At 44.1% G+C, this 27,534-nt stretch overlaps 2 protein-coding genes and 1 long non-coding RNA gene across 4 annotated transcripts in view; 2 read left to right on the top strand and 1 right to left on the bottom strand.

The window, feature by feature from the left end:
- Positions 1-4,330, top strand: part of GUCY2C (guanylate cyclase 2C) — a 72,406-nt gene extending 68,076 nt beyond the window's left edge. The window contains exons 25-27 of the mRNA XM_059682271.1: positions 443-537; positions 2,417-2,493; positions 3,588-4,330. Coding sequence (XP_059538254.1) covers positions 443-537; positions 2,417-2,493; positions 3,588-3,762 — 347 coding nt within the window. The 3' untranslated portion in view covers positions 3,763-4,330. The remainder of the gene's footprint in view (positions 1-442; positions 538-2,416; positions 2,494-3,587) is intronic.
- Positions 4,331-10,194: 5,864 nt separating this feature from the next.
- On the bottom strand, positions 10,195-26,526 carry LOC132227327 (uncharacterized). The gene is made up of 2 exons (XR_009451170.1): positions 26,404-26,526; positions 10,195-10,564 (listed from the first exon to the last, which is right to left on the bottom strand). It is a non-coding gene; the product is annotated as an uncharacterized LOC132227327 (long non-coding RNA).
- Positions 26,527-26,896: 370 nt separating this feature from the next.
- Positions 26,897-27,534, top strand: part of PLBD1 (phospholipase B domain containing 1) — a 52,860-nt gene continuing 52,222 nt past the window's right edge. For both annotated transcript variants that reach the window (XR_009451169.1, XM_059682264.1), the window contains exon 1: positions 26,897-27,269. Coding sequence is in view for 1 of the 2 variants with exons in the window: in XM_059682264.1 (XP_059538247.1) it covers positions 27,179-27,269 (91 nt within the window). In the remaining variant the exon portion in view is untranslated. The remainder of the gene's footprint in view (positions 27,270-27,534) is intronic.

The following is a 27,534-nucleotide window of genomic DNA, read 5'->3' as shown; positions in this document are numbered from 1 at the left end:
AGGAAGATAACAATATCCCAGAAGAGTAAAATTTGAGAAAATCAAGACCCTATAACTGTCTCCTGAATCTTTACCTTGTTACCAACACTTTGGCTACTTATTGGAACTTTTACATGGGGACCCACATGCCAGCTCTCAAGCTCAGCACCACAAGCTAAATCTAAAACAAGGTCCTGGGGCTATTACTCTGAGCTGGAATGAGAATCCATGGAGCACAACCCAGGAGCTCCATCACTCAGCACCCTGAAAACAGTGCCAGACCCTCTTTGTTCCCACGTGTGATATTTATTGCACTGGGTGTGTTTTTAATTGTTCTTTCACTAAAATATCTGAGCCGTCAAGAACATCTAAAGTGAATGTCCAGAATCAAGGGAAAACAAGTGTGGCCATATAACAGATTTCAAATGGACCAGATTTTCATTGATCTGTTTTGCTTTTCCAGCCTTGAGAATCCATGTGAGTGGCTCCACCATAGCCATCCTGAAGAGAACCGAGTGCCAGTTCTTGTATGAAGTGAGAGGAGAAACGTACTTAAAGGTGAGGGACCCACAGAGACAGTACCCAGAAAAGCCACTCACACACCCCCAGGGGCCACTTCCTTTGAGACTGGACACCCCATGGCCAGTAATACTGGGGAACATACGATGAAGAATCCTTTTCTGTACTCCCTGCATGGATCTCCCTCTGTCCCTGTGATGATCACTGACCATCCCCACGATGGGCACCCACTATCCCATGTAGGGGAAGCCACCGCCAAAGAATGTGAACTCAGCCTCTCTTTACTTCAACGAGCCCTTTTCATATTCTGAACTATGACCACTATGTCATAAAATGCTGCCACCGTTTCTTCCACGGGTACCCAACTTTTGCCCCCAATTCCTCCTTTATACCCAAGAGCCACAGTCCCGTCCAGGAGTCATTTAACTACAGTCAATGTCCCTGTCTCCTTGCGCTCTTGCTCTTCCTTCAAGATGCTGCAGCTCCAAGGCCACCTCTCCAGCCAGTTGCTTTATCAGCCAAAGCTCTGGACAAGAGATGGCAAGCTGGCCTCCAAAGCCACCAAATGCCTCCACTTGGCTCTCAGGCTGCTTTCTGAAGGTCATTACAATCTTTTCACAATTGGTCTGCGGCCAACTATTGCCAGTAAGATCATCTGTCTCCAGTAGCCATAGCGCTTCTAGCCTTTACACTGTGGTTGCAACTTATGCCTCCTTTTATGTAGTAGGGTCCTAACATCACACTCACTTTTTAATCCTCCAGAAATACATTTTCTACACCAAGCATTTCTCCCCAGATAGAAGCGGTTTATGGATTACTATAATTCAAAAACATTAAAAAACCCGCTATTTTTAAAGATGAGTTATTTTAAATATATATATATATATATATATATATATATATATATATATATATCCATCCACTTTCCTTTTCAAATACCAGCTCTAACAAAACCAGAATTTTCAGTAAGTTTCCATTCATTTTATAGCCTCCAGATGGGCCCAGAAAAATGTCAATAAGTGTTTATTATGATGCACATGTGTTTATAGTTTACACACTTTAGGTGGGGAAACTGTGGCAAAACTTTTGTGGCAAACTTCATGGCAAAATGAGCCAGAAGAAAATGTGGATAATGAAAACCAGTTGGATTTGTTGGCATAACAGAACTTTAGATGAATTTTCTTCCTTTTTAATTTAGAGTTCTTGTGCTGTTGTCATAGTGATATTTTAAAATCTTTGGGGACTCTACTTTGAAGGAAACATGTCTGGTGATTGAGAGACTTGTTTTTATTGATTTTAGAGAGAGAAAGAGAAAGAGAGAAATCAATTTGTTATTCCACTTATTTATACACTCATTGGTAGATTCTTGTATGTGCTCTGACTGGGTCTTGAACCCACAACCTTGGCGTATCAGAATAATGCTCTAACCAACTGAGCTACCAGCAAGGGCAAGAGACTTGTTTCTAAAAGGTCACTTGGAGCCCTAGCTGGTTTGGCTCAGTGTTTAGAGCGTCAGCCCGTGGACTGAAGGTCAAAGGTTTGATTCCTATCAAGGGCATGTACCTTGGTTGCAGGCTCCAATCCTGGCCTTAGCCAGGGTTTGTGCAGAAGGCAACAAATCGATGTGTCTCTCTCACATCAATGTTACTCTCTCTCTCTCTCTCTAGAAATCAAGGGGAAAAATATCCTTGGGTGAGGATTAACAACAACAAAATAAAAATAATAAAAGGCATTTGGAAATAGCTCTGTCCATATGTAAGGCAGATCATACCAGGACGGTACACTGCACTGAAATATAGGCACTGATGAGGAACTCAGAGGGGAAATGTTTCTTAGAAACAGACACTTGTCAGAACAGTGGGCTAGAACTGAACTGTCTCATTGGCCTCCATGGTTCTCACCTCGCCCGTCTCACTAGGGAAAAGGAACCGAGACCACCTACTGGCTGACTGGGATGAAGGACCAAGAATACAACCTGCCAACCCCTCCTACTGTGTAAGCTGCTGGCTGTGGCGGGGGAGGGGAGTGGAGGTCTTGGCTTTGTAAGTGGGGCTTCGTACAGCCAACGTACCAATCAGACTTGATTTTTGGCAAGTGCTTTGACAGTGTCAATGATGTATTAAATATGAGGACTACATGTGTGAGAAGTTTAGAAACCTCCCTTCTCTGGCTGCTAGACGCTGGGTATTCCAGGCATGCCCCGGAGAACAGAGGACGGTTTAGAGCTCACTTCCTGCCTGTCTGGTGCTGATAAGAGTAAAGCACGCCGGAGGCGAAGGGGCACTCTGCATCTCCACCCCTGTCTGCAGCTCTCTGCTGGGCCACATGCTGGAAACGGGATCTACCCCATCCATGGGGCTGTGGTTCTGGGTCTTCCCATAGAATGTATGTCCACCCTGAGATGAGGAAGAAGGTTCCAGGTCTGACAGTCTCAGTTCCCCTAAAGCTGACTCAAATGGTCACCAAGTTGCACAGTGGTTGCTGCAGTCAGTCACGTGGCTGTTGCTGTGGCATTGGCTATGGTAGAGAAACCCTGTCTTGCAGACTCCTAGATATTGGACCCAGACAGATGGCAAGCCTATAGATGCCAAAACCACCCAGGTCTTCCCTGGGGCCCAGGAGACCTGGCCTCTTCCTAGGATTGCTCCACGTCCATTCCAAATTCCTGAAACCCTCCATTCATTCCGAGTCCTCCCCAGACACTCCTAGGAATGTGTGGGACCAACACGTTTTCGGGGTTGGGTTGCAGGGGCCCAGCATCGTTCTGGCTTCTGGCCCCCTCCCTGCAGTGGCATGGGTGAACCTAACAGCGCTTCCGAGTTCTAGCAGCATGGTGTTTCACTTTGAAATTGAAATAACAGTTTTCAGTTTGAAATATATTCTGCTTTTTCTATATATTCAACTGCACAGAGCAGGCTAACAGTCCCGTATGGTCATCCGAGGCAAGCCTGTTTATCGGACTTCCTGTGTCTAGCACAGAAGAAGCCTTTGATAAGTGCTGGGTAAACTGAGCAGATTGTTCTGGAGCAAAGAAATATTCTGTATGAGTTGCTGAGAAGTTCTGCTTTCCCTCCCCACTCACTTCCCAGGGAGAATCAACAGCGCTTGCAGGCTGAGTTTTCAGACATGATTGCCAACTCTTTGCAGAAAAGACAGGCTGCGGGGATAAGAAACCGAAGACCCATGCGTGTAGCCAGCTACAAAAAAGGCTCTCTGGAATACTTGCAGCTGAACACCACAGACAAGGAGACCACCTATTTCTAAACCTGTGAGGCCCAAGGACTCAGGCAAATGAAGTACAGATGCCCTCAGGCAGCGACCTCCAGGGTCCCAAAGCCTTCATTTCCCGGAGACCTCAGTGGAATACAAGACTCAGATACCTCTTACTGAGCCTCTAACAGTGGGCATCGTAACCCACCTAACCCACCCACCATTCTATTTGTTTCTATACATATTGACTCTGCCTGATCTATAACTTATAAAAGCGTGTTTGTATAAGAATCCTAGGAACTGACTTCCGATACACACTCCGACCTTCAGTCATCCCAGTTTCGGGCGATTTGCTGACCTTCAACTATAGAACCAGGATGACAAAGACCAGGGTGACACACACAGACCATCATTTGACCAGTTTCGAGGTCCTTATCGGAATGGACCGTGTGGCCTGCACGTAGAGAACTTTTCACCCCTTGGTCTCTTTGTTCTGCTTTGCCTCTCCCTCCTCGTTAAAACCCCTGCCTGCTCTGAGATGTTGAGCTGGGCGTTGTGGCAAGAGTCCCCCATCTCCCCAGGTGACCGGCACTTGAATAAAACCTCTTTCTTTTTTCACCAGCATCTGTCTCACAAGTTTGGTTTTTGTGGTGGCAGACAGCCGAACTTGGGTTCCAGTTACAAGCTTTGGCTGCCTGTCTGGAACATTTTATAAGAATATTCTGGAACATTCTGGAAAAGTAAATTACTTTTCCCTCTGGAGCCTGATCACTTGCTTCAGGGAGCTTCAACCTGGGAAAGAGGAATGGATGTACTATCTCGAAGTTGGGGAGTTTTGCTCTCATTTCATTTATATTGTTTTTGTTTTCTTTACTGGCACTTTTTTCTTCTGTATTCATGATTGATAGGATATTTTAAATTGTAAATTATATTTTAAGTATCTTATCTCCATTAAATTTTATTTAACTCATAATTTTTGCAGAAAATATGCTGTATATTAGGATTGATAAGCTATAATTAGGGTTAATATATACAGAGTGTCCCCAAAATATATATATATATACACTTTAACAGCTGATAGCTCAATTTTGAAAATGAAGTGTATTTTAATAAACACTGCCTTTCTAATTATTCAGTGTGTGTGTATGATTTTGGGGGACACCCTATAGTTAATAGTTGAAAGCTTACTGAGTCTGTGTATGTGTTTCCACCTATTCCTCCCATTTTCCTGAAGTGCACCAGCCCCATCTTGTGCTCCCTGAAAAGCTGCCTAAATCCACCCACACGGAAGCAGAGCAAAGCTAGCATTGCTGCTCAGGGCTAAGAACCTTGACATTCAGTACCGCTGCCCCACCTGAGGAGACTTTGTCTAGGCCTCTACCACGGGAGGCAGGGCCTGCAGCTATCTGAGGTCTGGGATAAAGTCAAATCCTCTTTAACTATAAAGACATAGAACTTCAAACTCTGCAGATATCCCTTTCCTGCCATCCATCAGCCGTCTCGGGCCCTTCTTGTGGCACCCCAGCACGACTCAGTTGCTTGAAATTTCTGGGGAAATGGCAAAAGTCAAGTGGTGTTAGCAGACTGGAATCAGCAAAGGCAAGCAAGACAAACTTGTAACACTTCTGGCATTAACCTTCAGAACTAAAACAACTACTTCAAACACTTCCCCCGCCCCAGGCTTCTGCCATGGAAACCACTCAGAGATGCAGAAACGTCTTTTCCCATCTCCTGGAAAAGCAGAAAATCAAATGGGAATAGAATAAATTATCTCCTGATTTACAGGTTGAGAACTAATATGCAGCAAGAGTCCTTTCTTGGAGTCTGGAGGTGTATACTCTGCCTCAGCATCTTGCACAAGGAGATTTTCTGCATGGAGATGAAGTTGTGACATGAACATTGTTGGTCATTCATTTAGGAGCATCTCTTCTTATTTCAGGAACTGGGCACGGGGAATTATAAAAGCATGGTCTCTGCCAAGCTTTGAATCCTACAGGGGAGAGGGAAATGTGAAGAGATAAGTAGGTTTTGGTACAAAGCAATGTTCTTGACAGCAGGCAAATTTAGCAACTTCAACATCAACAAGAAAAACTCAAAAGCATCTTTAAAGCTAAGGGGCATTGCTAAAACATCTCACTAGCAGGCTCATGTTTGTCTTCTATTACAGAACCTACATGGTTGTGAAACATTTCTCTGCCTTTAAACAGATGTGTGGCCTCGGCTTGTCCAGCTTGTGCACTTAGCAATATGGTTATGGGATACCACTGATGACATCAACTAAGAATGGAACCCAAGCAAGGGTCAAATTCTTGCACTGCTCTTTTCTAGCTGTGAGTTAATTAATTAATGTCTCCAAGCTCCTGATGTTTCATTAATCACCATGAATCATAATATCCATCTCAAGGGGTTGTTACTAAGATTTTTTCAATTGAAATTTACCAAGCACCTGGCACAGTGTCGGTCACATTAGGTTCTCAACAAATAAAAATAACCTCTACTTTCCATTTTTCCCTTCTCTAGTTGCTTTATATTTAACTACTAGAGACCTGGTGCACGAAATTCATGCATGGGGGGGGGGGGGGGTCCCTCAGCCCGGCCTGCACCCTCTCCAATCTGGGATCCCTCTCACAATCTGGGACTGCTGGCTCCTAACCACTCGCCTGCCTGCCTGCTTGATTGCCCCTAACCACTTCTGCCTGCCAGCCTGATCACCTCCTAACTGCTCCCCTGCCAGCTGGATTGACGTCTAACTGCTCCCCTGCCGGCCTGATTGCCCCCAACTGTCTTCTCCTGCAGGCCTGGTCAACCCCAACTGACCTCCCCTACTGGCCTAATTGCCCCCAACTGCCCTCCCCTGCAGGCCGGGTTGCCCCCAACTGCCCTCCCCTGCCGGCCCAATTGCTCCCAACTGCCCTCCCCTGCTGGCCTGATCGCCCACAACTTCCCTCCCCTGCCAGCCATCTTGTGGTGGCCATCTTGTGATGACGTGATGATGTCTCACAAGAGCATGATGCTACCTAGGCTTTTATTATATAGGATTGGTTATAGAATTTTTCAAATGTACACAAATTTAGAAGGACTATAGCTAATGAATCCCTTTATAGTCATCATCAGTTTTAAGAATGATCAAAAAATAGCCCTGACCGGCTTGGCTCAGTGGATAGAGCGTCGGCCTGCGGACTGAAAAGTCCCAGGATCGATTCTGGTCAAGGGCATGTATCTTGGTTGCAGGCACATCCCCAGTAGGGGGCGTGCAGGAGGCAGCTGATCGATGTTTCTCTCTCATTGATGTTTCTAACTCTCTATCCCTCTCCCTTCCTCTCTGTAAAAAATCAATAAAATATATTTTTTAAAAAAAGACTTATCAAAAAATAAAAAAATAATGTGAAAAGGAAATTTATATTCATTTACAGCAATATGATTGCTTTAAGGTAACCTAGGATAATTGATATAATTGCCTCATGCTAGTAAAAAAATCTCAAAAAAACATTCCAATATTTATTTTTTAAAATCCACGTATAAGTGGACCTGTGCAGTTCAAACCCATATTGTTCAAGGGTCAGCTGTAGTTGCTAAAAATACCATTATAGTGGTCCCCCCGTTGCCTGCAAGAGATATGTTCCAACACCCTCAGCAGATGCCTGAAACCACAATCTATATATCCTGTTTGCTCATATACACACAGGGGTGGGCAAAAGTAGGTTTACAGTTGTAAGTTGCACAAAGTACAGTTTATTCTTGTATTATTATTCATTAATTATTGTATTATCTTATACTAGGGGCCCCGTGCACGAAATTCGTGCACTGGGTGTGTGTGTGGGGGGATTGTCCCTCAGCCCAGCCTGCCCCCTCTCACATACTGGGAGCCCTCAGGCGTTGACCCCCATCACCCTCCAATCGCAGGATCGGCCCCTTGCCCAGGCCTGACGCCTCTGGCCTAGGCATCCGGCCCGGGCAGTGGGGACCCGCAGCTGCAGTGGCCCCGTGATCGTGGGCTTCGCTTTAGGCCCAGGCAAGGGACCCCTAGCTCCTGGGACTGCCAGCTTCGACCGTGCCCAGCTCCCATCGCTGGCTCCACCCCTACTTCCTGCTATCACTGGCCAGGGCGGAAAAGGCACCTGATTCTCCGATCATGGCTGGGAGGCAGGGCAAAGGCGGCCCCAGGGCCACCTTTGCCCTGCCCCCCAGCTCTTAGCTCCCCCCTGGGTTTCCGATCACTGTCAGTGGCAGGGGGCTTCTTCCTGCTTTCCCTTTCGCCTCCCTGCATTGTGCCTACATATGCAAATTAACCGCCATCTTGTTGGCAGTTAACTGCCAATCTTAGTTGGCAGTTAATTTGCATATAGCCCTGATTAGCCAATGAAAAGGGTAGCTCGTACGCCAATTACCATTTTTCTCTTTTATTAGTGTTGATACGCACAACTGTAAAGCTACTTTTGCCCACCCCTGTATATACCTATTATAAAGTTTAAGTTATAAATTAGGCACTGTAAGAGGTTCACAATAGCTAACAATAAAATAGAACAATTATAACAATACTAGAGGCCTGATGCATGAAATTCGTGCAAGGGGCCCAGCCCTCGCAGCCACAGATGCTTGCCTTGGCCCTCGCAGGCCCAGCTTCTACCGCTAATATGCTAATTAGACCATGGTGAATGTGATGTCTCTCTCTCTCTCTCTCTCTCTCTCTCTCTCTCTCTCTCTCAAAATATCTTAATGTACTCTGCTCACCCTTCCTGTGATGATGTGAGGTGCTCATGTGATGAGATGAAGTGAGGTGAATGACACAGGCATTGTGACATAGCATTAGGCTAGTATAAGGGTTACTTGAACACAAACCATGCCAGTCAATCTGATAATCAAGATGGCTACTCAGTGACTAATGGGGCGGGCAAAGAGATAATTTGTCCATACACAGCTGGACAAAGGGATAATTCACATTCCAGATGGGTGGTGAGAGTTTTTATAATGCTACTCAGAGCAAAAATTTAAAACTACAAATTGTTTATTTCTGGAATTTTCCATTTAATAGTTTTGGACTACCATTGACTGTGGATAACTGAAGCCACAGAAAGTGAACCCATGAGTAAGGGGAACTACTGTTTTTATTCTGTACTTTTATAGAATATAAACCTTTATTCATGTGCTTACACATATGCATATACTATACAATGCAATCCCAGTTTAATGCATCTATCCCAAGATAAAATGCATCTTATCTTGCACCTTTAAGTAACTGCAATTTTATATCATGTAGCTTATTCCATCAAATTATTTAAGGTATTAACCCAACCCAGGATAGATAGAGTTATTGGCAAAAAAACAAACAAAACACAAAACAAAACAAAAAAACAACAGTAACATGCTCCCTCGATTGTGTCCTAACATTTGGACAGAGTCATGACACCTTTGTTATAGAAAGCATGAATTATCACTTTCAGTTCTATATTTCTTTGGAAATAAATAAAAACTTGAGGTTTATGAAAGAACAGACTCTTGTAAAACTGGAAATTGTACAAGAGCTTCCTGCATCTTCTAAAGAGATCCTGATTATCCAGTCACCCATTCAGCTCAGGAACAAAACCCGCAAGGAGCAGTGTTTCTCGAAGCACCCTGTGCTTACCTGCCTCACAGCACTCACCACACTGGCCAAGTGAACTATTAACCTTCTAGACCCCTCAGACCATGAACTCTTCAAAAGCAGGGGCTGTGGTTCATTCATCTCTCTATTCACAGAGCCCAGCACAGTGCCTGGAATACAGTAGGCACTTCGCACATGTTTGTTGAAATCTAACTATGGTTTAAGCTATTTGATTTTAACTATCCTTTAGCTTAAGGTGAATTGGGCCTGATATTTGCCAGGAGCCCCACTGGGCTGGAAGAGAGAGAGCTGAGCTGCCTGTTGTTGGTATAGCTGATTAAAGCAACAAGCCAAAAATGAAAGAGTTAAACCTCTAATCACTGACTGCGATGATATAAGCAAGAGTCTGAAACCAAAAAACAACAACAACAAAAATAAAATACTGCCTCCCCCTGTTCCATTTTCCCCCATGGAATAGCATGCTGGTTGAGGGTCATATATATCAGCACAGATGTGGAGGTAGTCTCACTATTGAGGGAGCCCCAAGCAAAAGGCTCTGGCAGTCTTTAGGACTCTGGGCTTGAGAGAGGGTATGGGAGACAGCTAGGAGTGGAAAATTACTGGGTCGTGAGTCAGAGTGGGGAAAGGTGTCTTCAAAGTTCCTTCCTCCTGATGAGGAGGTCTCCACAGAGGCACCTGGAGGGGACTCCTGGCCAAGGCCTCGGATAAAAGACCGATAGGAATGAAGGGAGCAGGGCTTGGAATGAACTATACCAAGAGCATGACTATCCGGGGGCCAGAGTCCTGGACTGCACCTCCCTCCAGAGCCTGGAATGCGTGGGCTGTTACCAAACCAAAGTCCATGTGCCCCACTCTTCGAAAGGCCAAAATTCAAAACATCTGAGTTTTGAGTAAGGAAAGGTTAATTGTTTGACAAGGTGCCAACTGATAAGATGGGAGTTCTAATTCTCAAATCTTACACACTGGACTAGGTGACGGGTTGTTAAGGGGTTGGAGGAATAGGTATGCAGAATAGCTGGTGGGCAAGTTTTAACTGGAGGACCTTGGAACTTGGCCATTTATGGTAAAGGAATGTCGACACTAAATCTTCCTGGACAATAGGCCCTTGGCTTCTGGAAGGATTCCGGTGTTCAAGTTCTGGTCCTTTGTTTCCCTGATTGGAAGGGGGAGCACATGAGACTGGTTCCGGGCACAGTTGGAGATCAAAGTTCTCTCTTCTACACATGCATGGCCTGCAGTGTTGGTCTGTTGTCTCTGAAAAACAGCTTGGAATCTCATTAAACAGGATAGGACCATTTGAGTTGGTTCTGCAGTTACATGGGGAGGGCAGCTTTCCCTGTGAGGCCTGCTAGATAAAAAAAAAAAAAAGTCTCTGTAATCGTGTAAGGCAGTGGTCGGCAAACTCATTAGTCAACAGAGCCAAATATCAACAATACAACAATTGAAATTTCTTTTGAGAGCCAAATTTTTTAAACTTGAACTATATAGATAGGTACATTGTTATTAACTTAATTAGGGTATTCCTAAGGCTTAGGAAGAGCCACACTCAAGGGGCCAAAGAGCTGCATGTGGCTCACGAGCCGCAGTTTGCCGACCACTGGTATAAGGTCAGGCCTGAAAAAATCGCACACAGGTTTTTAACCAGAAGCTTACTTCCTCAACATTAAAAGCCAAAACACAGAAACAATGAACTAGAGGGGGCATGCTCTGCTTTTGCTGCTGAGAAACGAGTCAAGTTAGGAAAAAAATAAGTGGGTATTTTCCCAGTCTTACTACTAAATTATCAACAGAACCTGAAACTTGAGAAAAAACAATAAATATATTTTTGAACTTTCAAACTTTCCTGTAACTTTTCGATCCCACCTTAGACATTGTATAGATTATCGTCAGTATGATATGCATTGGTGCCTGGATTCCAGTCCAGCATATGGTCTCCTTAAAGAAAATTTCTACATTGAGCCAGCCCAGGAAGCTAGGACAAGTGGGACAGGGAAACTGACAGCTGAACAAACTGGCCGAGCAATTCACAGCCAGACACAGAAGGTCACCTCCCTGGAGATAACATCCAGGCCTCAGTTGTATGTCAGGTCAAGGCCCAGAAAAGCAGCAAAACCAGGTGTGCCACACCAGGACCAGCAGCAATAACTAACGACCCCCTCCCCCGACACTGACCAATCAGTGGAGACCACGGCCCAGAATGAGCACACCCTGAAAACTGATGAATATTTTGCTGAAACCTCCCATAAAATTCTCACCAGAGGGAAATAAAAGCCTCAAAACAAAGGACCCAGGGTGTACACTCTCCCTCTGGGGAGCAGCCCCTGACTTTCTCTTTCCCCTCTTTTCCCCCACAGCTCACGTCTTCTAAACGCTAAGGGACCCCACAAGACTTGCAACTGAGGGAGCAATAGGCAGTGGTGGCTTGTCCCAGGCTAACCCCCTGACCCCGTCTCCATAGTACCCTTTTCTCTGACTTCCCAGTGAGCTAAGGCAGCCCAGTCTAGGCTCTCCTGTTGCTTCTTCTGTGTTAAGCCCTTTCTGTTTTTGCTGTCCCCAACTTTAATAAACATACCCTCATAGTCACCTGGAATTATGTTATGAAATTTTTCCTACACAAAGTAAAAAACCCACACACTACCGGCTGGCCCTAGGCAGACCTACTCAGGGCCAGGTCCCCTGTCCAGGAAACAATATCATCTCAAAAAGGAGGCACAGGCTCTCTCTCTCTTTTACTTTATTCATTCCCAAGGCAGAGAAATTTAAATCTGGGTGAAAGCCAATGAGCAACTAGAGAGTCTTGTGGTGTTACTAAACTGAAAGAGTTCATCTCCCCCAGGCTAGCAGAGTTAAATACTAGACAGTGGAGAAAAAAAATTGCAGTGGAGAAAGATTGGTTATTTTATCATGAATGGGGCCAACCAAAATAATGGGAAGTGAGTACTCAAAAGCCTGAACTCTTTGGCCCAAGCTTGTTTGGCTCAGTGGATAGAGCATTCGCGCTCAGACTGAAGAGTCCCAGGTTCACTTCTAGTCAAGTGCTTGTACCTCAGTTGCAGGCTCGATCCCAGGCTCAGGGAGAGTGTGGTTGGCAACTAATTGATGTATCTCTCTCACATTGATGTTTCTCTCTCTGTCTCTCCTCCTTGCTTCCACTCGCTCTGAAAATCAATGGAGAAAATATCCTCCGACGAGGACTAACAAAAACAAAAAACAAAAAAGAAAAAAAGCCTGAACTCCCCAATGGCATGTAGGTAACATTAAACAGGTGAAACTGCAAGACACCGTGGGTTGGGTGTCATGGTTGTCACCGTGGGTTGAGAATCACGCTGGGAACTGATTGGTGGGAAGTGAGGTAAGTGTAATGAGTCATTTCTTCAGGTCTTGAGGATGGTCTGCTCTGGTGTCCCTCTGTCTGGTTTGATGAGAAAGTAGACTGGAGGTCATTCCACCATAGGGCTCAGAAGTTGAAACACAGTTTAGTTCAGGATGTTATCTTTAGCCTGCCAGAGGTCTGAGCCATCATGATCATTAGCCAGGTCGTGACCATGTCAGGTCAGCTACTGGTATGTGCTGCCCCAGGGATTGCAGATTATCTGGGGAAAAGGCTAGGTCTCAGGGGTGGGGGTGGAGGGAGAGTATATCTATAGAGAGAGAGATAAGATTTCTAGAGCTAGAATTTAAAACTGAATTTAATCAAAGTCATAAGAACCCTCGGAATAAGTGAATGCAGATCCTTGGTCTTCTTCCCCCCGCCCCTTCTTGACTCTTTGTTCCAGATCTCTGTGACCAGAAAGACCCAGAGGACATGGGTAAAATCCATAGGAAAGAACCACAGTGCTGGCTGCTGGACATGGAAACTTAGCCTTTAGAGGAGAGGGCAACAGAAATTGAGATTCGTAAGTTCAGCTCAGTTAATAGTTAGATAGAAATTTGAGCTCCTCTTTGGCATTTTATCATCATTATCTCATAAACTCCCATGGAGATACTGCATTTTGTAACTAGGAAACTATGACTCAGAGAACTTACAGCTATTTGCCAGTACTTATTGGTGGAGACAGGATTTGAAACCAGGTCTGCCTGGCTGCAAGGTCTCTACTCTTTCGGTCAAGCCCAGCAGGGAAATTAAATAGCATTCTCTGAAAAATGGCTATACTCAGCAGAAGTAGCTACCTACGCTGTTATAAGGGAAAACTTCCTAACCAGGAGAGTTCTAGGTCTGTGGGAAAGTCCTCTCCCTTTTTCTGGAGATCCCACAGAACTAGAAACCCTTCCCCAACTCACGCATTTCTCTCTCTGACTCCAACTTTCTTCTATGTTACTGTTTATTAAACATTACTGGGTTCTCGCCCTGGACTGTGTGCTCTCAGTGGTTAGCATGTCAGCCCACCCACTGAAGGGTCACGGGTTCCATTCCTAGTCAAAGGCACATACCTGGGTTGCAGGTTCATCTCCAGCCCTGGTCAGGGCACGTGCAGGAAGCAACCAGTCCATGTATCTCTCCCCACCTATAATGTGGATACTAGCATTATTATTCCCATGCTGGAAACAAAGGCGTGGAGATATGAAGTCACACTTCTGCTTTGTGGCAAAGTGAAGGTTTAAAACCATATGATTTGAGCTCAGTGGTTGAGCATCTACCTATGAACCAGGAGGTCACAGTTCAATTCCCAGTCAAGGGCACATGCTTGGACTGCAGGCTCGGTTCCAGTAGGGGGCATACAGGAGGCAGCTGATTAATGATTCTTTCTCATCATTGATGTTTCTATCTCTTTCTCCCTCTCCCTTCCTCTCTGAAATCAATAAAAAAATATATTTTAAAATAAATAAAAATAAAACCATATGATTTGGTTCTAGAAATCAAACATCTTACCCACTGTGTTTCAACTGATTAAGGCAGGGAAGGAGAGAAGTAAAAATGTTATCTCCTAGGCCCGCGGTAGGCAAACCGCAGCTCGCGAGCCACGTGCGGCTCTTTGGCCCCTTGAGTGTGGCTCTTCCACAAAATACCACGTGCGAGCGCACACGTACAGTGCAATTGAAACTTCATGGCCCATGTGCAGAAGTCAGTATTTTGTGGAAAAGCAAGTATTTTGTGGAAGAGCCACACCCAAGGGGCCAAAGAGCCGCATGTGGCTTGCGAGCCGTGGTTTGCGGAGCCGCAGTTTGCCGACCACTGTCCTAGGCCATCAAATCCTAGTGTCAACAAGAGGGGAAGCCTGGAGAGCAAAATGGATCAAAAGCGAACTGTCATTCTCTGAAGGGCATCAGAATTTCTCTACATGGTTGAGAGGAAGAGTCTTGGAGATTAAAGAGCAAGTGTATTGCTCTTCGTACCCTCTGTTGTTAGTCTGGAAAGGCTTGGTGGAGCCTCTTTTTGGAGCATGTGCATTTAAAGTCATTCTCCTGGGGGAGCCATTGCATGTCCATCACCCATGCTGTTAGATGATCCACCTACCCTGAAATTCAATTCCATATCCCCACATATCTCACTGTTTAGGGCTGCTCTGGGGGAAAACCAAATTCATTTAAGATTTGCCTTCAATGTCAAGGTATTTAAGAGGAGTACACACATGAAATAGAGACGAATGGCCAAAATTAGTGTGTAAATAATAAGTGCAACAATACTTCAGGGAAGGAAATATCAACATGGGTCAACACAGCTTCAGGGTAGACTCATTCCTCTCTGAGCCTCACAGAACTCATCCTTGTTGTGTGGCACTAGCATTATTGTCTTTCATTGTGGCAATCTGTGTACTTAGCTAAATCCTACTACCAGATATTGAGTTCTTCCACCAGGGCAGTTACCACAAATTTTCTAATTGGGGATATTATATTACCTAGCATAGTGACTTTTTTTAAAAAAAAAACTAAGCCCTCCAAAGTGCTTCTTGAACTTATCTAAATTGGGGCTAGAGCTGAGCCTTCAGTAATAGATTGATTTGTAAAAGGAAGTGAGGAAAAGAATAAGCTAGGACAACAGCTTCATCAAAAAAACGGAAAGAAAAGGTAAGCTATTTCAGACCCAGTGGTAGCCCAGCAGAAGGTTTGCCCAGGAGAGAGAAAATGAGCTAGAAAGGCATCGAGAGTCATATTGTGAAGGCTAAGCTGTAAAATTTGAACTTTCTCATATAGGCTGGTGGCTTTGATTCATGCAGACTAGATTTTTTTTTTCTTTTGGACTGACCCTGGTAGTTCTTATTATGTTTGCAAGATGCCCTTAAGCATTAACCATTAGGAAGCTTTGGAGAAAAAAAAGAGTTTATTACTTATAGGCTCTAGAATTTACAAAGTATGCCTGGGGACACATAGCCAGGATAGCTTAGTCTGGTCATGAGACTCAGAGACTGATGAAGAGACAGCTAGAGAGATAGAGATAGAGATAAAGATAGAGGTAGAGGTAGAGGTAGAGGTAGAGGTAGAGGTAGAGGTAGAGGTAGAGGTAGAGGTGGAGGTGGAGGTGGAGATGGAGTTAGAGACAAAGACATAACAGTGACAGTGACAGAGACAGCCAGGCGAGGGGGAATTTGAATCTTCTGGGAAGGTTGTTAAAATCCCAGCCCAAGCGTCTCCCTCCAGGGAGCATACCCATGCCATTCCCTTCCCCCTCTCCTTCCCACACAGGCACATGTCTCCTGACCTCTAAGGAACCAGGAGAGCAATGGGCAGTGGCAGCTCATCCCGGGCTAACACCCTAAACATGTCTCCAAGGCCGCCTTTTCTGTCTTCCCAGTGAGTTGGTCTAAGTATTTTTGCTGAGGTCAATAAATTCTTGCTTGTTTTTCTACCAAAAAAGAAGAAGAAAGAAAGAAAGAAAGAAAGAAAGAAAGAAAGAAAGAAAGAAAGAAAGAAAGAAAGAAAGAAAGAAAGAAAGAAAGAAAGGAAGGAAGGAAGGAAGGAAGGAAGGAAGGAAGGAAGGAAGGAAGGAAGAAAGAAAGAAAGAAAGAAAGAAAGAAAGAAAGAAAGAAAGAAAGAAAGAAAGAAAGAAAGAAAGAAAGAAAGAGAATCCCAGCCCAGAGAAGATCAGATAGTAGGGCGTTAAGCAACCATGAGTATTTTGAAAATTCTTCCTGGATGATTTATACACCCCACTGTTGCTTTTGGCAATGAGAGGCTTTGAAGAAAAAAAAAAGTGTAACAACACCTACAAAAGTGACATAAATTGAATTGTTAATTAAAATGTTTTTCCAAAGTGAAGAAGCTTTGATCTGAAATATACTTTATGTTGCCAAGTGTACAATAGCCAATTTAAAACTCCTGGTTATAATTACAGTCTAGTAAGAGGATTTATTTAGTCAAGACACCTTCAAATACTTTTATTTTGACTAGATAAAATAAAATGTTCTATGAATTTTTAAAATAAAATTTTTAGATGAGAAAACTACTCTTTTTCTACCATAGAACTTTTGGAAACTACTGACATGTGGGGAAAATATCACTCCAAATCCCACAACACAGAGACATCCATTATAATATGCTCACATAATTATTTCCCTTGCCAAGCCTGCTTCTCTTCCCCAGGCCCCCTTAAAAATTGTGTCCATTTACATATATATATATATTAGAGGTCCGGTGCATGGATTCATGCACAGGTGGGGTCCCTCAGCCTGGCCTGCGCCCTCTCACAATCTAGGACCCCTTGAGGGATGTTGGAGGCCTGGTGCACAGATTCGGCCCGATCCCTGCAGACCAGGCTGAGGGACCCCACCGGTGCATGGGCCTCTAGTATGCATATAAGATCTTTGGTTAATCTCTTCCCACCCTCTCCCATTCTCTCTGAGATTGATCAGTCTGTTCCATGTTTCCATGCCTGTGCATTTTGAGAGTCTGCCCCCTTGTGGTCAGTACACATCATAGCTACCAGTGGAATGGTTATATATATGCATACTAGAGGCCCAGTGCACAAAAATTTGTGCTCTCAGGGGGTCCCTCAGCCTGGCCTGTGCCCTCTCGCAGTCTGGGAACCCTAAGGGGATGTCCACCTGCTGGCTTAGGCCCGCTCCCCATCTGCAGTTAAGCAAATTCCATTATGATACAATTGGCAATTGATACCCATCCTCCACCCAGCCACCATTTTTATTTCATTAACCTTGCAAAACTGTTTCTCTTATACTAAACCATTTAATTTGTGGACTTTGCTCTTAGAATTATGGTGAGGTTTCACCATACATATTTATTTTTTTCTTAATAGGATAATGCAATTTGGCCCTCCCTGCTGGTTTTACATAGTGAAAGCCATGCTGACCTGGAAAGTTTGCTTCTCTTACCTCACTCCATAGCTCCTGCTGTCATCTGGCATCAGAACAATTCTCTAATGGCCCCAAGTCTTGAAAACTTCTTGAAATCTGATTCTTCTACCTCTGCCTGAAGGCCCTTTCTCTTCCAAGACCTCAAACCAGGGTAACAGGCAGACAAGTTATGTAAGAGACACCACACTTTTCTCTCCATTCCTTCTTCCTTTCCCCACCCACTCCGCTTTCCCCCAAGAGCTCACAACAAATCTACTTCTTCAGTTTCCTTCTCAGTACAAATCAACTCAGGTAGATTTATACATGTGAGCACATGCATTCATCAGACACACCCAAGTGTAAATCCTAGTTTAGCTCAGCCAAAGACCTAACTCTTCCCAAGTCTAGGTAACAGGATCATTCTCTAGAAGATGAACAATAAGAGGATGGGCTTCCTGACTAATAAAGATTGCCCCTGAGTCTTTTGTTTTTCATAGCCAATATTTGAAAAACATGATCTGTTATTCAAGAGGAGTTGTCAGGATGCTGGCTGGTTCGACCTCCAGTCAGGGCATATTCATGAAGCAATCAATGAACACATAGATAAGTGGAACAACAAATCAATGTTTCTCTCTCCCAAATGAATAATTTTTTTTTAACAAAAAGAGAAGTTGTCAGGATGTAGAAAATCATTGCTCAGTTTATTTGGCAACAACGATGGCCACTATGGTTTTATGCAATTTTGATTTTATTGTGTAATCCTTGTTGACACAGTGTTTCAACCAAATAACTGGATTGCAAATGCTGAACAGGAAGGCACCCACAAGTGCTTCCAATGGTTATCAATCACAACAAGGAACCAATCTGCAACATGAAGAATACAGCTTGAGAAGCACACCTTGTGTCAGCAGGCAAGAACAGGAAGCGGAAGGAAAGCACAGTCCTGCCAGTGGAAGCACTAAGGAGCAAGCTGCCCCCTACGTTGCACAATATCCTAATAGAGAAGCAACTTGATTCTTGAATTTGAGGTCCTGAATTTACTAAACTGTGTGAGAGATTCCTCTCTACATCATGACTTCCCTATTCAGGCCTTAGCTTTGACTTGTCACTTAGTTGAAATACATTATTTAAAAGATTCAAAGAAGTTCTATTTTCTGAATCCTTGAAAATGTGTTACCCTAACACATGAACTAAAATTAAATCACTATAAAATATCATGGCCACAACCTTTTCCCTCAAAAAGTCTTTAGATGATTCTCCATGGGAAAAGTCAATCCGATTCTTAATACTTTCTAGGTAACATTTTCCATCGCCCCCCCCCCTTCTCCCCACCCCCCCACACTGGAATGTTCACAGTGTTTTTGCTTGTTTTGTTGGGTTTTTATTTTATTTTATTGTTTAAGGTATTACAAATAGTAGTACATATGTCTCATTCCCCCCCCCCCCCATTGACTTTCCCTTGGCCTCGCCTACCTGCCTGCACATGCACTCACTCCCACCCCCCAGTGTCTTGCATCCATTGGTTTTTGTTGGTTCATTTGTTTTTGTTGGTTCACTTTTGTACCAGTTCAGTATCTACTATTTTCTTACTAACTAGTATGCAATTACTCCTACTGAGAGACTCACCTTTGTTGAGAGAAGGCGTTGATAAGCCTGAAAGGTGAAGAAAGGTTTAGCTCCAGGGCCCCTGGACTGATGTGATGGATCTAAACTTGAGATACATTGTGCTTACGAGAAGGAATGTGCTGACTGCTGAGAGAGGAGAGGTAGGAGGCTCCCAAAGCTTAGGTATTGAAGGAAGCACAGACAGGGAGGTTTGGGAGATGTAAAAGCCAGCTCAGAAGCCAATGAAAAAAAATAGCCATTAAAAGCTATCCCTTAAAAAAAAAAGTTTGCTGAAAGGATTCTTGCGGGAGGGGGCACATTTATTTTACTTCTTTCCATGGGTATATTTATTATTTTACCAAACCATTTGAAAGTCAGTTGCAGACACCATGACATTTTACCACACTTAGGTATGTCCCCTAGAAACTAGGACATCCTTCTGCATATCCACAATACTGTTTTCATACCCAAAAATTCCAGAAATATTCAATACCATCTAATATATGGTTCTTATTTATTTAAGTCTTTCCAAATGGCCCAGCCAGTATGGCTCAGTGATTGAGTGTTGACCTATGAACCAGGAGGTCACAGTTCAATTCCCCATCAGGGTACACGCCCCAGTAGGGGGCATGCAGGAGACAGTCAATCAATGATTCTTTCTCATCATTGATGTCTCTATCTTTTCCTCTTCCTTCCTCTCAGAAATCAATAAAAATATATTTTTAAAATGAATAAATAAATTTCTCCAAATGTTCTCCCCCAAAAGATCTTTTACACACACACACACACACACACACACACACACACACACACACACCATTCATGATCCAGCTAAAAATCATACATTGTTTGTCACGTCTTGTTACTGCCTTTAACCCAGACGAGCATTTCCTTTATGTATTTTTCCTAGGGTGTGGGATGTCGGAGGAATGCCTTGTCTATTAAGCAACTGACATCTTAAAAAATAATATAAGCTAGTTATCTTGTAGCTAACACTCTGGATTTACCAGATTTAGAAATGGGTAAATAGTTTGTGAGGCCCAGTACAAAATGAAAATGCATGATGCAGAGTATCTCTAAGTTCCCACTGCCATACCTGAGGGCTCAGAAGGACCTGAGAATGAGCCAAAGGACCCAACAGAATCCAGGTCTGCATGAAAAGGTGGCCAAGAGTATCAGAAATAGCTGAGTGCCTACCAAAATGTGTGTTCTTGTTTCCATACCAAGAGGTGACATCCTGGCTGAAGGGTGCATTTCCCAGCCTCTTGAGCATATACTAGTAGGTATGGCAAGATGTGTGGTTATTGCCAGTAGATTATGAACAGAAATGATCAAGAAGTAGGAGTCCTGTCCCCATACTTCTTCCGGCTGGAAGAAAAGACTCCAAAACCATCGACTTTCAAACTGTAGACTAGGAGAAATCTATCAGACTGCAGCTGCCGCCTTCACTCCATCTGAAGATATTCAAGACAGACATATAGAAATCTTGACCGCCTGCCTTCCAAACTCAGAAACCGAGATTATACTGGTAGTCTGCTTCAATCATTAACCTTTGTTTTTCTTTTGTTTCCATAGAGATGCCTCAAATTAAATGCCCAATTGCTTGCAAAAATAAATAAATAATTAAATAAATAAACAAAAGACTCCAAGCCAGGCCAGCGTGGTTCAGGGGTTGAGCATTGACCCATGCACCAAGAGGTCACTAGTCTGATTCCTGGTCAAGACACACGCCCCAGTTGTGGGCTCAATCCCGAGTGGGGGGCATTTGGGAGGCAGCCAATCAATGTTTCTATCTCACTGATGTTTCTATCTATCTCTTCCTCTCTCTCTAAAAATAAACATATTTTTAAAAATAAAATAAAAAGATAGCATGCTTGAAAGAAATAGATTGAATGAAAATAACACAACAGATATTTTAAAAAAAGACTCCAAGCCCTAGGATCATGGTTCCTGCAGATAGTTTGACAACCACAGTGAATTCACTGGGGATACATAGGATATATTAAATATTGGCAGGAAAGTGTAATATCAGTAGAAAACATTATAATGAACCAAAAGTGGTATTTGAGATACTTTCTAAGACCCCCCAGTGGATGCTTGAAATTGCATAGTACCAAACTCTCTATACATTTTTCCTATATGTGTAAGAGACTAACAATAACTACTAATAAAATAGAACACTTGCAACAATACACTGTAATAAAAGGTGAATGTAGTCACTGGTTTCAGGGGAACCCTTGCTGAAGTCTTGCTGGGCTCAACGTTTTCTGGTCTAATACGCTGCTGTCAATTAGAACACGTTTTCTGTTCACACCTTCCACAAATGTAATGCCTGTTCCTTCCTAACTAAGCACTTACCATGCACTGTGACTATAACTTTTGAGTTTGAGGTGTGACAGCAAAATTAGCAAGAATTTCTTTCTCCTTCTTCACAATTAGACAGATACAAGATTGGCACTTCCCATAGATCTCAGGATGTGATTTTTTTTTCCTTATTAAGTTGAGAACGTTCACCTTTTCACTTAAAGGAAGCACTTTACAGCTTTTCTTTGGCATATTCGAATTGCAGCATCACTGCTCTTGCACTTTGCGGCCATTATTAAGTAACAAAAGGGTGACATGAACACAGCGGTGCTGCAACAGTCGATTTGATACCTGAGACGGCTACTGAGCGACTAACAGGTAGGAAGTGTATACGGCGTGCAGATGCTGGACGCGGGGTGATTCACATCCTGGGCAGGATGGAGCAGGATGGAGCAGGATGGCATGAGATTTCATCACGCCACTCAGAACAGCACACAACTTAAAACTTAAGAATTGTTTATTTCTGGAATTTTCCATTTAATTTTTTTTAAACCATGGTTGACTGTAAGTAACTGAAACCATGGAAATCGAAACCACAGATAAGGGGGTATTATAAATTTTTGAGGAAAACATAGTACTACCCAGGACACTGAGCAAATTACTACTATTATTAAATTGTCCCTAACTATTTAAAGGAAGTGTTAGATATTTCTTTTTGCCTGCAGCCCCGAGAATACTATATTGAGATTCTAAGGGCACTATGAACCAAGAAAGATTGGGAACCTCTGCTTTAGGAAACAATGGGACTACAAGATAAAAGGAGGCTGGGTTCCAAAATTCCTACATGCAGGAAAGCCACCTACCAGTTAAGAACTCCCACATTGAGTTTGAATATCAGCCAGAAATTAACTGCTGTTGCATTAACCTAGGAGCTAGTGATGACTTAGAAGAACTTTTAATGTCATAACTTGTGGCCCAACGTATGGATTTTTGCAGCTTGAGCTCTGAAGCTGCTGACAAGGCATGGCCTTGCCCTTTGGGGCCCTGAAATCACCTGCAGGGCAAGCAGCCCCCTGGGCTGATTGTGCTGTTTAGTAAATCATACTTCCTGTGCAACTGATAAGCAACACTCCTTGTACTGGAACTGCTGGATCCAAGGCCTTCGTTCTGTGGAAAACAGTATGGAGTTTCACTAAAAATTAAAAGTGGAATTGCCTTTTGACCCAACAATCCCACCTCTGGGAATATATCCTAAGAATCCAGAAACACCAATCAGGAAGAATATATGTACTCCTGTGCTCATAGCAGTTATTTACAATAGCCAAGATCTGGAGACAGCCCAAGTGCCCATAAATAGATGAGTGGATAAAAAAGATGTGGCACATTTACCCCGTGGAATATTATGCAGCTGTAAAAAAGAAGGAACTCTTACCCAGCATGGATGGACCAGGGATTATTATGGCAAGCAAAATAAGCCAGTCAGAGAAAGACAAATATCTATGACTTCACTAAATGTGGGAAATAATGAATAATATAAAAGGACAAACAAAAAAATAAAAAATAAAAAAAAATAAAAGGACAAACAAAATAGAACCAGAAGCATGGATACATGGAACAGACTGGCAAATGTCAAAAGGAAGGAGGGTGCCCTAACCGGTTTGGCTCAGTGGATAGAGTGTCAGCCTGTGGACCGAAGGGTCCCAGGTTCGATTCCAGTCAAGGGCATGTACTTTGATTGCGGGCACATCCCCAGTAAGGGGTGTGCAGGAGGCAGCTGATCGATGTTCCTCTCTCATCGATGTTTCTAACTCTCTATCCCTCTCCCTTCCTCTCTGTAAAAAATCAATAAAATATTTTTTTTAAAAAAAAGGGAGGAGGGTTTGGGGAAGACTGAATAAAAGAAGGTGAAGGGATTACATACATGTGTAGCCCATGGATACAGATAGCCGTGTGGTGAAGGCCGAGGGAGGGGGATCTGGGAGCTGGAGGTGGGCAAAGGGAGGTGGGAAACGGGGGACATCTCAAATAGTGTCAACAATAAAAAAAATAATAAATACCTAAAATAAAAACTATGTTCTTCTCTCCCCTCCCCATTCCTCACTCCCCACCTTCCATCTCAGAGGGTGTCTTTGATTCATACTGAGGGCTTCATTCTCTGATTTGCAAATCATATGTGAATAAAGCTCTTTTAATTTCTTTTGGAGTTTTTGTTAACACTAGCATTACCCTAACTAATACACCAAGTGTGTAGGAATCTAGACCTGAGGCCAAGGGCGGGAAATGTTAACAGTGGATTCCTGTACACCGCAATGAGGACAAGAAGAGAGAGGCTACATTTCACCGGAGACCACTAAGCAAAGAGAATGACTCACAGAGTAGATGCCCTTTATCCAATATCAGGTCATGCATAAGCCCCTGAAACTAAAATCAACCTCAAGGAAAAGGGAGAAGGTCAGGAGGAGGCAAAGGATGCTAAGGATTTAGCCCAAACACCTTAAATTTGGCATTATAAAATGTCTACTAACAGTGGATAAGTGTTTGGGTGCTAAATTAATTATGCCTTTTGGGAAAGAAACAAATTTACATTATATATGTTGCATTCTGGAAATGTAAAATTTCGAATCCATCATATATATGTTCCAGCAAGGAAAGAAGCACAGAGGCCGCTGTCTGTTTCTACAACTGGTCACCCAGCTGAAGATATTCATGATTCTTCGCCTTCTTTCCATGCCCCCCTTGCTTTGCATCAGCATTTCAGCTTATTGGGGTTCTTTGTCCATTGGGTGGACCCTAAGTCCCTGGTGGTGCTGCCTAGATGAGGTGACGGCACTTTGGAATCCATTTCAATAGGACATGGTGATATAAAGCACTCCCCTGAGCTCCTTTTATTGCTTCCTTCTCCTTCCGTGGAACAATGTTGATTCCATTCAATAGTCAGGCTCAATCACTCTAACACTATAATCCTATTCTTGCCCATCCCCTTCCCCCCTCCCCCACAAAAAACAACAACAACCCAATAGAGACCAGGCAGCAATTTTATATTCCAATTCCATGCAATTATTATTGTGTCTCTTGGTGGAAACATATTTCCTCCCTTGTTCGCTGAAATTTCTAAACCAGTGGAGTCCACATTCATGAAAAATTGGTACCCGGTGTAGGGTAATGGATGGTAAGCAGCCCCGAACCACAGATGTCTACTATGGAAGTAATAAAAACATTTCATAGTCAACACCTCCGTGGATCCTCCTCTCAGCTTTGGTATAAGTTTTGCTGTTCATTTCCTTTCCAGATATACAAACCCTGCACAATTTAAAGGAGGCAAGGTTCATCTTCATCTAATTCAGTCATTTTCAACTGAGGGTAATTTTGCCTTTTAGGGGAACTTGGTAATATCTGAAGACATTTTTGATAGTCACAACTTGGGAGTGGGGGTCATACTGGCATCCAGAGGACAAAGACCAGGTGATGCATAGGAGAATCTCCCACAACAAAGACTTATATGGACCAAAATGTCATAGTGCTGAGGTTGAGAAACCCTGGTCCAATTAATTTGTTTCTACGTATAATTTGTTTCCCCCACTAGAATGCAAGCTCCGTGAGGGCAGCAACTTTGTCATCTACCGTCCTATGCCTGGACCATGGAAGTCAACAAATATTTGATCATTAAATAATAGATGAATAAGTGTCTCGTAGTTCACATCAGGCCTTCTCATATACATGATGGCGTCTGAACACCAGGCTCCAGGGAATGGAAAGGTAAGGTAGAGAAGGGAGTAAAGGATAGCAGGACTACAGTATTTGGGTAGAACAACGTCCATGAATGCACTAATGCAGTTCTCAACATGGCACAACCAAATGTTCATTATTTTCCTTCACTTTTATTTTCTGACTTGAAGGAAAATGTACAATTTTTACAATGTCTTCAATTCCTTCATTCATTAAATGATATCATTATCCCAGTACTATGATAGGTTACTGAACAAAATTATGACTCAGGACTTGTGTTTAACAATTTGCTCCAAGGTTTGGAGTAATTGTTTTGTATCCTTTCTAACAATTTTTAAAATTGAGTCTATTGGGGTGACATAGGTTCATAAAATTATATAGATTTCAGGTGTACAATTCTATAATACACTGTCTGTATATTGTACTGTGTGTTCACCACCCCAAATCAAGTCTCCTTCCAACATATTTCCCGCTACAGGAAATAGGTTGTCTTTCCTTCACATCTCTCCTTAGCATTTCAGTTAAGCTTGTGAGAAAGACCAAGAGAGAAGAGTGGGTGCCTAGGCCCCACTTTTGTGGTGGCTTGTCCCACCCTGGGTCCCCTCACTATACTTGCAGCACAGCTCTATTCTAACCTTTTGTTGGCCGTGCCCCACCTAAAATCTCTAAAATCCTGATGTGCCCCCGCCCCTGTGACATATAATTCTTATTATTCAAAAAGTGAACTCCTATTCACGTGGAGGAAGCCTAAAAGGCCATTAACTTGGTCTAAACAAGCTTCCAGAGAACATGACATCCATGAAAGAGAAAAATAAAAGAATGTAAGGACAGTTGAAGTACTGAGGAAGAAATCACTAAGAAATGGTTTTAAAAAATAATAATATGAAGTGATATGAAAAATAGCCATTTCAAAACATAATAGAGAACTGAAATGCATAGTGTCACAATATATATTTATATACTGTATATGAGGCCCCTAGAACCATAAGAAGTGAAAAAAAATCACTTATAATAACTCATTCTCGAATTGCCCCCTTAAAAAATCAAATTGCCCCCCTGTGGGGCGTGTGCCCCACGGTTGGGAACCACGGCACTAATGCAGCCTCGGAGTACCTGAGTATTTGTATGGCTCTGTCCCTCCTTGGCTGTGGTAGGGCAGGCTCTTGTTATAAAACCACTGGCACCTGACCCCCAAGGTGGCCTCAATAAATGCTTATTGAGTGAATAAAATACCTTTTGCCTACTTCACAATGTCACCTAGGGCACCCTCCGCCAACTTCACAATGTCACTCAAAGGCACAGTGTTTGCCTACTTCACAATGTCACTTGCAAAGGACTCTGCACCGAAATGGGGACTTCCCCGCCCTGTCCGGATCACTCTCCAGTGGTGACTCCAGCCGATGAAGAGAAAAGCCAACGATCGAAAGTCTCCAGCTGCAGCAGATGGATTTGGGTTAAACAGCCTGGGCTGGAGGGGCGCTAATCCCGGAGGGATCCGGGACCTGTGAAGACCTGTCCGGAATGGCCAAGAATCCCAGCTGCTCGTAGGCAGGGGCATGCATTTCCCCATTGCTCGGGTGCCTCTTCCCGCTGCTGCAGAGGAGAGGCCGGCCCTGGAGACGGAGACTAGCGGGGTTGGCCTGAACTGGTTTGTACCAACCTGGGGCTGCAAAACTGCCGACGAGTGCAGAGAAAGTGGTGCGTAAAGTTGCCAGATCCCACAAGTGCAGCTGGGGAACTTTCCTAGCCCGGCCCACTGGGCGCTAGAGGGTCTGAAAGGACCCGCCTTTCCCAGTCTGGGGCACCCTAGGGCGAAGGTTGTTCCCAAGGCCACGTGAGGCTTCCTCGACCTCAAAAGCCCCAAACCAGCAGAACTAATGAAAGAGGAAAGTTAAGGACGCTCCAACTCTGAGACGGGCGCCACGCTGCCGGCTCGCGAGCCGCTCTTCCAACAGCTGCCACTGCCGGCCGCCTCGTCCAGCCCAGCCGAGGTCGCGGCCGCAGAGCGATGTCCCTCCGGCTGCCCGCGCCGTCGGCCCCGCCGCCGCCGCCGCTGCTGCTGCTGCTGTTGGCCGCGGCCGTGCCGCCCAGCCTGGCAGGTGAGCCACGCGCGCCCCGGGGGAGGCCCCCGCTGCCCGCTGCCCGCAGAGCGCGCCCCGGGAAAGGCCCCGGCTGCCCGCTGCCCGCGGCGCGCCCTGATCCAGCGCCGCCGTGCGCTCCGGCCCAGCCCGGGGTCCCGCCAAGTTTACTTCCCGCGGGTGTCGGGTTCTGGGTGGGAACCAAGGACGGCACCTCTGCGGGGGACTGACAGAGCTCGCTCCCGCGCCGCGTGGCTCCGAGCCGGCCCGGGAGAAGCACTAGGGT

Source organism: Myotis daubentonii, chromosome 2, assembly GCF_963259705.1.
Source record: "Myotis daubentonii chromosome 2, mMyoDau2.1, whole genome shotgun sequence".
In the NCBI taxonomy this organism is placed as follows: Eukaryota; Metazoa; Chordata; class Mammalia; order Chiroptera; family Vespertilionidae; genus Myotis; species Myotis daubentonii.
This window is presented reverse-complemented; position numbering and strand designations above follow the sequence as displayed.